The sequence below is a fragment of the Tripterygium wilfordii genome, chromosome 15 (genome assembly GCF_013401445.1).
Source record: "Tripterygium wilfordii isolate XIE 37 chromosome 15, ASM1340144v1, whole genome shotgun sequence".
NCBI lineage: Eukaryota > Viridiplantae > Streptophyta > Magnoliopsida > Celastrales > Celastraceae > Tripterygium > Tripterygium wilfordii.
Window position 1 is genome coordinate 665,126 of NC_052246.1, and position 16,735 is coordinate 681,860.

The following is a 16,735-nucleotide window of genomic DNA, read 5'->3' on the forward strand; positions in this document are numbered from 1 at the left end:
CTTTCCGGTGTTATAACTTCTTTAACTGCACGTGGAGATTCGAGCAGCCATCGGTTTAACTGTTCTTTTATGAGTCAAAACACATCTGGCCTGGTCTTCCTCTAGTTGTTTAGTTGTTGAAATTGTGGAATTACAAAACCGTACAAATCTTCTTCAAAATGCCCCTCAAGTAACATCAATATAGCATGCAATGCATCTTGGATTACTTTCGAAGACAATAATTACCATATGGTTAAAGTTAGTGGAAACTTGCATGTAAAAAATGGTCATACAAGTTTATATGTGGTGTATTAACTTGTGTTTTTACTTCAAGTGAATTCTCAGGTGTTTAAATCATTATTTAATTAATTACGTTGTATAACATTTTATATTTATTTAAAGATAAAAAAGCAATTCATCCCCCATTAATATTGAACTTGGCACACTTTGTTAAACGAAAGTGACTTATATTAGAAGAATTACTTAATACCTAAACATTCTAAAGAAATAGGAAATTGTACGAGAAGGGAGCATAACATACCAGTCAAGTTGGTATAAAAGAGTTAAAACCCTAGCCAAATGTACTACTGAAATTCTTATATTGAAAATAGTCGTAGACCCTGTGGACGTAAGCATATTGTCGAAACACATAAATCCTATGTTTTTCTTTGTTTACTATTTTTTATTGCACTGCTTGTTATTACTCTATTGTTTGATTGTTTGCGGAGAATCTTTTACAAATGCGTGTTCTTACTCTATTATTTGATTGTTTGCGGAGAACCTGTATTACAACGCGGGAAAGCATAATTCCTAAAAACAAAAGGATACATCTTTTACGTGGATAACAAAAGAAACATCAAATTTGCATCGATTCAGATAACAAAAGAAAGATGTTTGAATATCATTTGATCATATTGTGATATATATATATATATATATATATGTATGTATGTATGGTGCCCCATTCTATTCACTTCTTTGGGTTTCTATTGAATCAAGAAATAGATTTTATATAAACTTGATAATTAAACTACTTGTTATATCTATCGGAGCCGATGAAACCAAGAAATTATTGTATTATGAAAAATGGTTTGCGTCTTCTGCACAAGAAAACTGTTGAAATAACGAAGGATGTTTCCAACAAAATGGTTTGCTCTTGTTGCGCGCCTAAAGAGAAGGGCTATAACGAGTCCGGTTCTTTAAATTGTAGTGTCAACCCATGCTTTTCTAATATTTGTTGGTCATCTGTATTTTTTCTTTCTGGATTATTACATGCTCAAAACCTTCAACCTAAAACTTTCCAAAACAGGACTGCAACTTAGCAAGTACCAGCTGTTATTCTATCAGTTTGAGAATCCAACAGGTCAATTAAACATAAATTAAAATCTAATCCATGAGACCTGGAGACAAAAATACCTAAAACTCTAGCTATCACACTTGATCAATAATTTGAATTAAATTTTAAAAAAATAATGGGTCCTTCGCCAGCTCAGTTCACTCCCACACCGATCATTCCAAACCCCCTCTCGGACAAATATCGTCCTTTTAATGCTTCTACACTCCTATTCTCATACTCTTATAAGCAGAGATAGCTAAAGAGATCGACAATGTTTTTCTCAACAGGCCTAAACACAAGAGCAGCAAATGTTCTCTTCTATCGGATGTGCTGACATTGAGTATTGGAAACAAACAAGGAAGATTTGTGTTCTTGAAGTTGTGAGCCAGAGAATGGGTGCAGGGGCTTCAACTTGTGAAGGAAAAAGAAGTGGAAAACATGATTGAGACAATTCGCATTTCGTGCATCGATGGAGAAGCTATTGAGATTCTTATTACGGTGTAGAGTTTTGGGGGGAGATCTTTGGGATGGATCGATGTGCTGACTGGATTGGTAGCAAGACAGAAAACAAAAGAACCTGCGGATGCTTAATATGTATCATGTAATATTAAAAAAGCCACCAGTCTTCTTTTACCGTTGGCCAACCATTCATTCTCCAGGTGGGCAACAGAGAATAAAATTGCTTGTTAAATAAGTGAGGGAGAGAGCCATCTCCCATCTTTCCACCCACCATTTGTCCGCAGGACAACTACTCTCTCTCTTTCTCTACACAAACAAACAGAGGTCTCATTTCTGACCCTCTGCATATTACCAAGCCAAAAAAAGCATGTTTAAAATAATCAAAAGAGAAAGCCAGAGTGTCATCATCTACAATCTTCATGTAAACTACAGATGGCACTCCTGCCTGGATATGTTTTATAATACATTGACTCACAATCCTAACTGTTTCATCCATGGACCTCTTCCAATACTGTTTACCTGTATCACCTACTTCTCCTGAATGCCTCCCGGTTAGTTTCATCTAGACGTACAAATCCAAATATTCTCTTACACTAGAATTTAAATTTTAAACAAGACTTCCAAGATTCATAGAATTTCTTGGTGTACTAGTCTTTAATAATCTACAAATCTACGTATGTTCTGCTCTAATTGTGGGCCAAAGCACGAATAAGACACCCAGAAACCCATTAAAGAATAAAAAAAAAAAAAAAAGAAGATTTCTGAGACCACAAGTTACTTAAACTTCTCAACTGTAAAACGCTTCTGTTTCCTTAGCTTAACAAAGGAAGAGTATGTATACCTACCTACCAAATATGTAATTGCTAATTTAACGCTACTATCTTACAGTTAACATGTTCTCTTGGTCACATTTCATTGCTACACAACCGATACATATCAAACTCAAGCCACAACTTGCCAAATCAACAGTTGAAAATACTTCTCCACAACTGCTTAGCTGACAAAACTAAGCAGTAAACAAGTTTATCATAAAAATCAAGTCAGTTGGCAAAACTAACAAAGATGAATTCAAAATGATCCATTGAGTGCAACACACTTTTGGGCCTTCCGGTATTAGGTAGAAGACAGGGATGTAAACGTCAATTTTGGCATGTACAAATTCTGTTAAATGAACTTTCATACTAACCGTGATGGAATATGACAACTTTATGCCCTCTAATAAAACTGACACGCATTAAAATGAATGCCTTAAAGATCAAATTAAGAGAATGTTGCGGCGATTCAACTATAAAAGAAGCATCTCCAGCAAACAAGAAGTCATATTTTGTCATGTTCAGATTTGATCAAGAGGTCAGATCCACTTTTATAGAATCATATATAGGGCGAAAGAAATCATAAAAGGCATAAGAAAACTACAACATCACTCAATAGTGCACAGCAATCACTTAGTAGGGCCACTATGGTGCCGACAAATTCACTATCCAATAGCAATTTTCAAATCAAGAGCTCAGTTTGTCAAAGTCTGTGCCGTATAATCCACAACAGAAATGATCACACATTGTCTACTTGTCGACTAGGAGCATATATGTAAGTTTACCGGCCCTCAGAATCACTAAGATTATTGCATTAGTCAAAATAATACTAACCATAAAAGGAAGATCTATAACTAAACACTTAATGACACATTGTTCTTTCATTACATATTCCATGGCTAAATTAAGTTCCCCACTAGCATAAAATTTACGACCATAATTAACTCGTGAGCATTTATACTGATACTTCCTAAGTTTGCTTCATATCATGTATGATATTTACTTTTTCTTTGCTACTATATGAATTAACTGCTACCACTAGGCAATAACTATCATTGATGTTTATCTGATATGTAAATTTGTGCTTTCTTTCAGTTATGATTATGACTAGAATCATAAGTTGAAACGAAAATAAACGACCTCATTATTAATTAGGTATTGCAGCGACTAGATTAGTGATTATGTAAGCACACAGCAAATTTAGCATATTATATAAATAGAAAAAACTGCTTGAAAGGTTAAAAATATTATTATCCTGTATAGTTTACTGAGATTGAGATTTGTGAAAATTAAGTAGAAGGGTACCATATCTTACAAACTTCTCAGCAAGGTGGGATGAGCACGGGAAAAAAAGAAACTTGTGAGTAAAGTTCGCAATGTAAGACTGAATATTTTCATGTTTGTTGGTACATGAATGCTTCATAGGAGAAAAGATACAGTAATTTAAAACACTGGGTAACATGCTCGCCTATACATAAGACACTGGAAAACTTCATAATATGAGGCGGAATCAAGTGAGCATATTTTTGAATTCATTGCACTAAATCCTAAGGATATACTCAATAACTATCAAATTATATGAGTACCGAAAATAGCAGATATTAAATACAAAATAAAATGATACACGGTATTCTTTGACAAATGAAAAGAGTTTCTACTTTCTACTCACATCCACTATATAGTTAGCTTATTTAGATATGATCCACCAAATAAAATAATACTTCCCACAGCCTTTTACAACAGAAAATACTGATTCATCAGGTATACTAGTATTAGAGGTTAGGAAACTGGGCGAACATCAAAGATAGTTTAATTCAAGCAAGTGACTTTATGTGTACTCTGGAACTCTTTTATCAGCAAGAATATCAAAGGTTGTAATTTTGTTTAGTACTCACAGGGCTGAAAACTCAACTTCCTGTGTGCAAGGACGATAAGCTACAAAAGTGCTGTCATTTGAGAAGGATCCAGGGTTAAAACAAGTGATTCCTGTGTATTTGAAAGCCTTCTGCTCACTTTTGTCTCCTAAAACTATCTGCACTTACAAAATCATATAATCAACACCAGAAAATGGGACATAATGTAAAAGATGGCTAAAAATAAGTTGATAAATAATATTGTCAGCTTCAAGAGAAAAAGTCGCTGGCATCCGTCCAAAATTTGTGATGTAAAACGAATCTGAGTTCATCCACTTATTATAGCTAAGTGAAATGGAATGATGTTTTGAACTCAATGATACACAACATGTCGATAAACCATTCCCAAACTGATGGAAGCTTGTTCACCCAAGCCTTCTCTTATTTTTTTAAATGAGATAAAATGCATATCCAACCATTCAAATTTATGTGGTGGGATTTACCATCTCTTAGCATCATATCATGATACCTGCTATAGTATGTGATTTCCTATTTCAAATAGGATTTGAGAATGAGACAATATTAAAATCTCTATAAGGCCTCATGGCACCAAGATTTTCACTTTCCAAATAAGTAATAACAATTAGCAGTCCGTCTCAAGAAATAATGATAAACAATTTTATTCAGATCTCTTGTAAAGTTGTAGCACAACGATTCAGACCTTGTCCATTTGTTTAGCTATGCATGATTCCAAATTTCTATAATTTGACTAGCTACAAAAACATTCTAACCATTACACTTTGTTTGACGCATATCAAAGCATATCATTGTGATAGCTACTACCACATCTTTGATACTTCATAGTTCATACATAATTTGATGATAAGGCAAGAATGTATTCCAGAATGTAGAGAGTAAGACAGGAAAATAGTATGATACAAGTAGTACCGTGTGTGGAGTAGGATAGAGATGGAGACAATGATCATAGTTCCAAATTATTGGCTGTACAGTGAGAGGGAGCGGGCAGAGATGACTTTGATGGGTTATTGTAGCAACAAGCTGCAGCAAAAAGTCAAAACCCATGTATGTCAGAGACCAATATCCAATAAAAAAACGTCAGCAAAAACACACCCAAGCACACGGAGAGCAGGAGGAAGGGAGGGGTGGAGAACCAAGGGAAAGGCGGGTAGAATGTACATGCTCAAAAGGATCATTGGTTTCTTCGGTAGATGGAGGTATCAGGCATGATCGACGCATCCTATACAGCAGATCTTGGCGGAAAAATACGATTTCTTGGGTGTAGAATTTGATTCTGCATTCAAGAACAAGTATTGGTTTGCTAAGACTGTCAGCTGCGTCAAATATTATAACAAGTTCACTGCATGCATTGTGATTCGAGCTGCAAAGCCTGCAATATTGATCTCACAAGAATTGCACGACAAAAAGTTTCACAAAACAATAAACGGTAAATCCATCAAGAGGATGTCCTCCAAAGAAAGCCCATTCTCAGTATGTGTTTTATCAATAAGCGAAAATTAACCTGCAAGGATTACTTGAAAATATTGCATTTGGGATATGCTTCTGAAGCTCTTCAGTTAAATATTTTGGTAAAGCACACCTGGGTAGGACTGTGGAGGGACCTGAAATCATCAAAATTTGCCACTCAGAAATTCAATGCTGTAAGAGAAGTCAAAAGAAATATGCAATGATCAGTTTTCATCACCTGCATCATCAGGACCTGGTATAAACAGAAACCGACTATGCTCTTTTAGCCTAGGATGGGCTCCGATAACTTTCCCTAACTTGCCAAACTGCAGTCTGCATGTCTAAGTTGTGCATTAATGCATTTTTTCTCATGGAAACCATTTTTCTAGCAATAACTTTAGTGACAAAAACGAGATCAGTGCTACCAAAACCCTCACCTTAGACTTGAGAAATCATGGAAGGAAAGGTTACACGGGTGGGAGCAAAAGTTCCCCATGAAAACAAATAAGGATGGAGTTACTTCTACATTCTCAAAACCATCAAGTATAGTTTCCAGCTTTGCCATGACCTTCTCTACGGACAAGACAGTTATGATTAAGCTGAGCTATGAATCCCCAAGTATAATTCTTTTTTTCAAGGAAAGAGAACACAAGGTGGAGAGAATCACCTCATCATTGTCCAGCCAAATGTCAGAGAGTATAACAAACATATCATTAACGGCTCTCTTTTCCAATTCTGCAAGTCTAAGCTACGGAAAGCATATAGGAAACTCAAGAAAATACAAGGCTGTTAATAGCTACTCTGCAAAATTTCAAGGATTAAATATATACATTTACTACATCATGCATATCAATGAAGAAAAGTAAAGGATACAGTATCCTCTTTTGTCAATATACCACTACCGAAAAGGTCATGCCCTTGAAGTAACTTCATAGACTTTTCTCTCTCCTCTAACGGAGGAAATCCACACGTAGTTACCTTCATAACAAAAACTATTAGTATGCCTAAAGTAATGGATAGAAACTTGCAGGCACTGGCTTAGGCAGCAGCAAGAAGAAATAAATCAGTCTTTGCATGTATGATTACCACGAATGAGTTGAGTCGTGATTTGAGAATGGAATAGAACTACAGCCTCAGACATTTAAAGTGCAAGAAGTAAGTAGGTAACATATCATGTGAAAAGCTTTTATTCACAACAATCATTGCAGCGAATATCCATGTGAATAAATATTTTAATTTCTCAGAAAGTAGATGTAATTTATGCTGTGAAGACTCTCATTCAGATCATACAGTAGTGAGCAAGCCAAAGATGGCCCAAATCTTTTACAGGTTGCAAAACAGAATGAAAAGACTGCAGCACTAAAGAATGTAAGCCTCACCTGAAAAATACCCTCCAAAAGCATCTCACCTTCAGCCACAACTATTGTGTTTTCTGAAAAGAATCCGGTAGTTATCTTGTATTGCTCGTTAAAGAAAATGATAATCTCTATTCCTTTCTATAGCACTTGCATCATTAGCCACTGGCATCAGTAAAAAGAATAATATTCAGTTATGATATTTTGGATTTGCGCTGCATGGTGCTCAGAAGCATAATCCTTCCTAGTTGCACATCATGGCCGTATAAGAACTGAACACCATCAAATTATTAAATCAAATAGAAAGTTCTATATATTTCATGAGAGTGAGTAACATGTACTAGAAAAAAGAACAAAAAGGTTATAAAACAACCTTTTCTAATCCCATGGTGTTATTATTGCTTTGTCTGATGATCACACGTGATATTTCTTTTAAATATTCAAAGCACGAAATTGCTTTCTAAGAAAAGAAAATTGTTATGGACAAAGTGTTGAAAGGATATTGCTTTGGACAAGTTAATTTCCATGGCAGCAGTAAGATCTTCCAAGTAGAAGTGCCCATCTTCTAACTGGGATATAACTCCCATGACCCATCTTCTCCCTGTTTGCCCAATTAGAGATTGAATCGAAGCTATCTGCGACATTATCAGATGAAAAGAAGGTAACATCTTAAACATCTGTACCTTATTATTTGAATCTTAAAACGCTCATACAGACAGCGACAAGGAGCAGGGAAGGGTAAGAGGAAGCGGGGCAGCAGGGAAGGAGAGAGAGACACCTCACAACTTCCATAATGTGACATTTCAGTATCAAAAGCAGGTTTAGCAAAATGTGGATCGCGAGACACTCTCTGGAACAGCAACAGAAACCTATCCCTGTATAAAGCTGCTTTTGCAGATGCAGCGCCATGGATAGGTAGGCTTCCTGTATGCCTAGAATTAAAAGTTGAATCAATTTAGTTCCAGATACAGCAAAAAAAACCCACTCTACACTGCGATGCAACAGTCATTCTCTTTTTTATTCTTAATTTAAATTTTGTCGTCAGCAAATGTATATCAGCAAATCTGGCAAAATAGTACTTCATTTTGTTTTTATTCCTAAAATTCACTGATCAACCAAACATAGGAGATATGAAAAAGTAATCAAACATTCACATAGATATACCACACACAAAAATTAAAGCAAAATAGTTGTTTCATTTCAATCTTTAGTTCTAAAATATTTTAGGAGAAACTAAATCATCAGAGAAATTGAAGGGCGTACTCGTAGTATTGCTTCTTGATGGGATCGTAACGGAATTTTGGGACCAAAAACGCATCAGTTACGCGAATTGCAGAGCTACTTGATACCATGGATTCACTTTCCTCAACAGCACCTTCAGCTTCTAACAAAAGACTGATTACCCTATGCATTGCCTCCTTATCAATAATCGAAGATTTAACTACAAACAAAAATTAAATCAAGCAATAGCACAAAGATTTCGAATACATATACATACATACATATATATATATAAATATAGTGCAATCGATCTACACATACGTGACTCATGGAGGAGCTGGTCGAGGAGGAGGTCGATTGCCTCATCTTCGGCGCCTTCGAAGCGACTGACGAAGGAGAGGACCTCATCGAGGGCGTCCACTTTGAGAGAGTAGCCTCTCATCTTGAACTTCCTCTGCACCTTCTTCCTCACTGCGCCACTCATTCTCCTCTATTTTTTTCCTTCCCTCAATTTTCACACTCTCTCTCAGAAAATCTCACTTTTCTTCCGTTACGGGTCAAATTTAGGGTTTGGGAGGGAAAAAATCAGTGCGAGACGGCGGGAAAATGGGAGATTGAATAAAATATTGTTGCAAACCCTAAATTTGTATGCGCCCACAGTCACATTCACAGCAGTGACCTGAGTTGACTGTTTAATTTTTTTTTAATTAAAATCAATGGGCTCAGTTCGGCCCACTAACTTCTCTAATTCACGTGGCTGACAACTGTCAAAAGCCCAGGAGAGCCCAATCTAAATTATGATACTTTGGAAATTGGAAGGGAAGAACCAGAATACTTGCGAATTTGCGATTAAAGCACAAGCCTCGCACGTAGAGAAAAAGATGAAAACTGGGCTCAAACCAATCCGATTCAACATGGAATAACAAACAAGCAACAAACTAAAAGTCTGAAAATCCCTAAACAGGTCAAGTACCATCTTGTTTTGGTGGATGGATATCAAATAGGGCTCTAGCTCAATCCACCGAACGAGTGAGCGGTACTTGGGGACGAGATGAGTCTGAGCAAATCTTAAAACGGCATGCTCAGATGAAGGTTGTTTATTCTACAATCTGTCATTGCAGTTGCAGTGAGCTGCACATAGATTATGGTGGGCAAATAATTTCATGTTCTCTCTTACAGATAAACAGAATAATGACTACAAAACACAGCTTCAAACGGATCAAATCCACCAAAGTGTATAACCTTGCTTGCTCCTTTTGATTAAAAGTCTTCATGTGCCAAAACTAACTTGCCATGCTCCATCAAGAACATGAGACCCAAGTTAGCGGGACATAAGGAGACTACTAGCTGATCAGGCAGAAGTAAGGGCTTATATAGAGCCAACTGAGACATGCTTCAATTTCACCAAATAAAACCATGCTCCTCCATGTTTTATTCATGAGGTTCGAGGCTTCGAGTATGAGAAACAGGGCATGTTTGTTCAAGATATATGAGAAACATAAAGAGCTGGCAAAGTGATCTCAATAACACCCGATGAAAATAAGGAAAGAATTGGATGTTTACATTCTTCCAGGTGAACTGCATAGAACAAAAGTGAGTCTTGTCAGCAAAGAAAGAGCATTTAAAAAAATGGGGGATAGAGCTTAATTTCTGAAATATTTAAAACACAGACAAACTGAAAGTAAACAAGACATGTAACTCCAAACTTGAAAAGGAAAAGAGCATCTAGATATATCCTTCCAAAGGCAAAGGAATACAATTATGACATTTGTCTACACTATAGAAGTCTCAGAATTTTTACGGTTTGCTAGGCCGTTTAATAAGATGGATATTTGGATTGTAAGACTGAGAAGTTTGGGAGTAAAGAAATCAGAGCGGATCCCAACCATGCCTTGTTAAAGCAATCTTGGAATGACTGGGTTAGACTTTAACATGCATGACATCAATGCAAAGGTAGACAAGGCAAAACAAAGTTCCACTCAGCGCAGTGTTACTACTGCACCAAGGTTCACAATTGGATGAGAAAAGTTAACCTGATATCACCATTCACCTTGAATCTAGACAGTTAAACAGATAAATAGATCTTTGCAGCTTATACAGAAAGGGAAAAAAATTATATGAAACTCAATCCAAGAATGGAAAATGAGGAATCACGCATCAAAATGTAATACAAGCACTCGGTAAAAAATGCCATCATGAACAATTTCCCCATCTTAGAAAACACACAGCAGCTCCAACAAAATTGATATATGCGTGTTGATCACAACCTTAAAGTTTCAAGAACCAAGCCATAAAAGCTAGAAACACACAAGCATGCATAAAGAGTGTTCCATTATCAATGGATCTTTCATTCTCCTCACAAATTAAAAAGAAAAGCTCAAACAGTATTAACGTCAAAATTTTGCCCACAAGGCATTACCTGGTTTACAGGGTTGTGGTGTGTCTACTTGGAGGACATATGAAATATGAAACCGAATTAGAGGACATCTTCCATAAAACAAAGCCATTTGAATGATTTTTGGGTCCACAGTATGACTCATTTGAGGCATCCATAGAGCTCGTGCGCAATTCTACTAGCATTCTGCCAACGAGGATTCACAACTGGCTCTAGCTCTCATTAAATCTGCAAAGAGACAGGATCAGATACAAGAAACAACCTCAAACAGTTTTTTTTACAGATACCTTAGGCAATATGCTACTCTCTCACCTTCTTACTTCCCTCTTATGCTCATGCTTTTCCGCTTCTGACCCAATGCAAAACGTCTAGCCATAGCAGGATTATAGAACTTCCTCATATGCTCTGAAAGCCTGTGGATGGCTCGGAGATCTCCGATAACTGAAAGCTGCATCAGAATGGAATCATACTGCCTGTATGGCAATTTCAATCCCTTGTTCACAACTTCTTCTAGAAGAAAACCAGCATCTTTGACTTTGTCACAACCAAAAAGCCCATCAATCATCAGACAATAAGTATCAACGTCCGGGGCACAACCCCTATTTTCCATCTCGTGCCACGTTTCAGATGCCCTATCAGGCTCGCCCATCTCAAAAAACATTGAAATTAGCATGTTGTATGTCTGTACACTAGGCACGCACCCAACCTCAATCATCTTCACATAAAGCCTATGGGCTTCATCACTCTTTTTGTTGTCACAAAGGACCTTGAGGAAACAGTTATAGGTTACTATATCAGGAGGATATCCCTTGTTTCCCATCTCGTTCAAAAACTTGTAAGCTTCCTCAACCTTTCCTGCCAAGCATATTCCTTCGATCATTTCTTTGTATGTAGAAACATCAGGAAGGCAACCGCTGCTTATCATATGCCCTATGAGCTTAAAACATTCCTCCATCTTATCATTCTGGACTAAAGCAACAATCATAATTGCATAAGTTTTTGCAGTGGGTGAAGACATGGTAGATCCATTGGTCCTCATGAATTCAAAAAGTTCAGCTGCCCCCATCACCATCCCTGCCTTACAAAAGGTGTCAATGGCAGTATTATATGTAAAATTATCAGGGGTATGACCTAATTGAATCATTTCATCTAAAACCTTCATTGCTCTTTTTGGATTTCTAACTCTGCACCAACCAAAAAACAGTATGTTGTATGTATTAGCATTGGGGCTGATCTTTTTTCTCACCCTCCTAAACAAAGCTTCAGCATCCACAACCAGGCTGCATTTGCACAATGCATCCAACAAGAAATTAAATGCATTGATCTCCGGCTGTGTTTTCACCCTTATCCTCTTTTTCTTAGCAAACTTCTGAACATGAGAAAGATACTTCTCACAGTACTGCCTTAAAATCCTTAACAAAACATCAATAGGAACTCTATTCTTGTCGTGCCTTCTCAAGTAATCCAGCATATCACAAACTATCCGAAACTGCTTCACCTTGTATTTGGTACTAGTCAATATATCAATCATCTCGTTATATGCCCTAGACTCATGGGAATAATTTTCTTGATGCCCCGCCCACGTAAAGAACCTAAGAGCTATTTTCTCCTCAAAATGAAGTCTACGGAGAACCTCGACAACCAAATCGGTGGTCAAATTCACACCAATCTCATCAAGGGATTTCTCCAAGTTTTGATAAGCATGGGAGTTATCCATTATAGTGGCATAAACAATAGAAACATGGCTGTCTAAACTCTTAACCCTAACATTCAAACAAGTATTACCACAATCTACTGACTGGTCCAAGGAGGCAGCTTCTGAACAGAACGAACGCAACCCAATGATTGAATTTGAGGTATTTGATAATCCAAGTGAATTCAAACATGGAGTAGTTGTTAACCAAAATCTAGACACCATGATTTTTGCAACATTGAAGGACCATAATGGACCAATGAGAGGAGGCTTTGCAGTTGCTGCGGTGCAAAATGAGATATGAAGTGGGTTTTTGACAGCAGATAGAAAGAGAAAAACTCGCCTCGTATTCAAATAGATGAGGACTGGAGAAGTGTGAATCATATTACACTGGAAGCTTTGAACTTTGAGAGCAGAAGTTCTAGGAAATCGACATAAAAAAAAAAGAACAAGAAAAATTAAGGGGTACGGGGTACCGTATTCAAGTTAATCGGGCGCATTCAATCCCAAGTTCTTACGAAGAAGGGCTCTTCTTCTCCTTTCGAAGAAAACGGTACTAGAGATAGACGGATAGACCACAGAAAATTTATAAAATTTCACATGTGAACCTACAGAACCAATTTACCCAGAGTATAGGGCAGACGGAGTATTTTGGATACATCACTCGTAGAGCCCTAGTGTGGGCCGGGAAGGCCCACATGGTGGCCCGCTGCCTACTAATTTTCAAATATTGCTTTTATTTATTCAATCAGCGTGTTTTTTTCCTTTGGTTTTAACTTTTAATGAGGTAGACATTTGAATTTTGTAATCAAAACCACTGTTTTAAAAAACCGGTTATACCGGCCGGTTGAACAGGAAAGCGGAGAAGTCACCGGTCTGATTCAATTAAATATCACTGAATTATCGGCTGGTGGTATACCAGTCAATATACCGGATGTCCGGTATTTTTTATTGGGGTTTATTGAAAAAGTAGCACTTTTTAAAACCCATTTTTGAAAATTAACCCACTTTTTTAAAAATATGAAATCTAACACTTTTTTGAAAGGAATTGTCCCAAATACCCTTATTCCACATCGTTTCATTCAGAACTCATTTTCCCTTCCCACAACATCACCTTTCACCTTCGTTCTTCTTCACCTTCGTTCTTTCATTGTATTTGACGCTGTTAATCTACGATTTTTGCCTCATTCGATCGCCCCTCTGCACCTGGTTATTCATGGGTATGTTTTATTTAATTTTGTATTTGTGCTTCGAGTTTACAGTGGTTAGGGTATGAATTTTTCAATCTAGTAGTGCTTAGGGTTTCGAGTCTTCATTCGAACAGTTTAGGGTACTTTGTGTGTTATGTTTCAGTATTTCATATTTGTTGTTTCGAGTATTTTGTTTTATCCGTTGGAGTATTTCATATTTGTTGTTCGAGTATTTTATTGTATCTGTTCGAATATTTCAGATTTGTTCCTCGAGTATTTCGTTTTATTGTTCGAGTATTTCAGATTTGTTGTTCGAGTATTTTGTTTTATATGTTCGAGTATTTAAGTTTTCCAACTTTGACAGCCCGTAACTTTTGATCCGCTAATGTGTTTCCTTATTATAATATGTTTCCGATGACTGATTTTGAAGACCTAAAAGTCAATAAGCGCTTACCCTAGTTGAGATTTGGAAAGAGATCGAAAATGCGTCGTTTTGAATTACATGTTAGAGTAATTGTAATTATCTGTTCGAGTAATTGTAATTATTTGGTCGAGTATTTCAGATTTGTTGTTCGAGTATTTTGTTTTATATGTTCGAGTATTTAAGTTTTTCAACTTTGACCGTCCGTAACTTTTGATCCGCTCGTGTGTTTTCTTATTATAATATGTTTCCGAAAACCGATTTTGAAGACCTAAAAGTCAATTTGGGGATTACCCCAGTTGAGATTCGGAAAGAGATCGAAAATGCGTCGTTTTGAATTACATGTTAGAGTAATTGTAATTATCTGTTCGAGTATTTCAGATTTGTTGTTTGAGGATTTCGTTTTATTGTTCGAGTATTTCAGATTTGTTTTTCGAGTATTTTGTTTTATATGTTCGAGTATTTAAGTTTTCCAACTTTGACCGTCCGTAACTTTTGATCTGCTAGTGTGTTTCCTCATTATAATATGTTTCCGATGACTGATTTTGAAGACCTAAAAGTCAATTTGGGGTTTACCCCAGTTGAGATTCGGAAAGAGATCGAAAATACGTCATTTTGAATTACATGCTAGAGTAATTGTAATTATCTGTTCGAGTATTTCAGATTTGTTGTTCGAGTATTTTGTTTTATATGTTCGAGTATTTAAGTTTTCCAACTTTGACCGTCTGTAACTTTTGATCCGCTTGTGTGTTTGCTTATTATAATATGTTTCCGAGGATTGATTTTGAAGACTTAAAAGTCAATTTGGGGTTTACTCCAGTTGAGATTCGGAAAGAGATCAAAAAGGCGTCGTTTTGAATTACATGTTAGAGTAATTGTAATTATCTGATCGAGTAATTGTAATTATCTTTTCGAGTATTTCAGATTTGTTGTTCGAGTATTTTGTTTTATATGTTCGAGTATTTAAGTTTTCCAAATTTGACCGTCCGTAACTTTTGATCCGCTCGTGTGTTTTCTTATTATAATATGTTTTCGATGACTGATTTTGAACACCTAAAATTCTATTTGGAGTTCACCCCAGTTGAGATTCTGAAGAAGATCGAAAATGCGTCGTTTTGAAGTCCAACAGAGTTAATAAGAGATGTGAAGAACATTTTTTTGTTATACATTTTCTTGTTCGAGTAAATGGTGTATATGTTCTAGTATTACAAATATTTGTTCAAGTATATAGTTTATATGTTCGAGTAATACATTTTTTTTCTAAATGGAAATGGTGTATATGTTCGAGTAATACTATATATTTGGTTCGAGTAATACAATCAACCGTTTCATATGGAAATGTGTGTTATAGAAAAATTTCATGACCACCTCATTCAAAGTTCGATCAATTCCTGTAATATTGTATATCTTCTCCAAAAAATCATCATAGAAAATTGACTCATTCACTACTAAACATTTCCCAGTAACACCAATGAATTTATAAATTCCTCCTCAAAATTCTCAGTTTTCACCGTATATAACAACAAGGTCAACAACACTCATTTCTGTAAAAGAAAATGTAAAATTCATTCAGAAACACTTTATAAATCCAAATACTCGAATAGATAATTACAATTACTCAAACAGATAATTACAATTACTCAAACAGATAATTCAAAACAACGCCTTTTCGATCTCTTTCCGAATCGCAATTGGGGTGAACCCTAAATTAACTTTTAGGTCTTCAAAATCAGTCGTTGGAAACATATTATCATAAGGAAACACAAGAGCGGATAAAAAGTTAAGAACGGTCAAAGTTGAAAAACTTAAATACTCGAACATATAAAACAAAATACTCGAACAACAAATCCGAAATACTCGAACAGATACAACAAAATACTCGAACAAATAAAACAAAATACTCGAAACAACAAATATGAAATACTGGAACATAACACACAAAGTATCTTAAACTGCTCGAATGAATACTCGAAACCCGAATCACAAATACAAAATTAAATAAAACATACCCATGAATAATCAGGTGCAGAGGGGCGGTCGAATGAGGTAAAAATCGTAGATTAAGAGGGTTGAAGTGAAAGAAGAACGAAGAGAAAGAATAACGAACTAAAAAGTGATGTCGCAGGAAGAGGGGAAAAGATTTTTAAATGAAACCATGTGAAATAAGGGTATTTGGGATAATTCATTTCAAAAAAATGTTAGATTTTATGTTTTTAAAAAAGTGGGGTAATTTTCAAAAAGGAGTTTTTAAAAGTGTTACTTTTCCGAAAAACATTTTTTATTGTGTCCCCCACTTATCTGATTCTCTCATTTCATCTGCTCTCACTCTGCCTGATCCCGAGTCCCGACCCCGATCTCCCTCATCAAGAAATTTCCTCACAAAACTCGTCGGACTCCTATAAAATTTGCAACAGATCCCTCGATGCATACGAACAATCAAACGATAATTACCAGATAAAAAGAATAAAAGAAAAAAAATGAAAAAGCAATGGACAAGTTCTCTGCTTTCTTCAATTCCGGATCGACGACCAATGGC

The 16,735-nt window shown here is 36.1% G+C and overlaps 2 protein-coding genes across 4 annotated transcripts; both read right to left on the minus strand.

The window, feature by feature from the left end:
* Positions 1 to 4,101: 4,101 nt before the first annotated feature.
* Positions 4,102 to 9,128, minus strand: LOC120016274 (DNA polymerase epsilon subunit B). 3 transcript variants are annotated; one of them, XM_038868964.1, is made up of 13 exons: positions 8,822 to 9,128; positions 8,543 to 8,660; positions 8,058 to 8,211; positions 7,783 to 7,914; positions 7,304 to 7,381; positions 6,798 to 6,902; positions 6,592 to 6,672; positions 6,362 to 6,492; positions 6,163 to 6,257; positions 5,980 to 6,079; positions 5,637 to 5,751; positions 5,388 to 5,498; positions 4,102 to 4,618 (listed from the first exon to the last, which is right to left on the minus strand). In XM_038868964.1, the coding sequence occupies exons 1-13, from the start codon at positions 8,982 to 8,984 to the stop codon at positions 4,478 to 4,480; spliced, it is 1,524 nt and encodes a 507-aa protein (XP_038724892.1). In that variant the 5' UTR covers positions 8,985 to 9,128; the 3' UTR covers positions 4,102 to 4,477. The 3 variants fall into 3 exon arrangements, with proteins under 3 accessions (XP_038724892.1, XP_038724891.1, XP_038724893.1); XM_038868963.1 differs by having other exon boundaries at positions 4,166 to 4,618; positions 8,543 to 8,720; positions 8,822 to 9,123; XM_038868965.1 differs by lacking the exon at positions 4,102 to 4,618 and having other exon boundaries at positions 5,993 to 6,079; positions 8,543 to 8,720; positions 8,822 to 9,127.
* Positions 9,129 to 9,382: 254 nt separating this feature from the next.
* LOC120016067 (pentatricopeptide repeat-containing protein At1g73400, mitochondrial-like) lies at positions 9,383 to 13,405 on the minus strand. Its single transcript, XM_038868647.1, has 3 exons — positions 11,208 to 13,405; positions 10,920 to 11,123; positions 9,383 to 10,078 (listed from the first exon to the last, which is right to left on the minus strand). The coding sequence occupies exon 1, from the start codon at positions 12,970 to 12,972 to the stop codon at positions 11,212 to 11,214; it is 1,761 nt and encodes a 586-aa protein (XP_038724575.1). The 5' UTR covers positions 12,973 to 13,405; the 3' UTR covers positions 9,383 to 10,078; positions 10,920 to 11,123; positions 11,208 to 11,211.
* Positions 13,406 to 16,735: the final 3,330 nt, after the last annotated feature.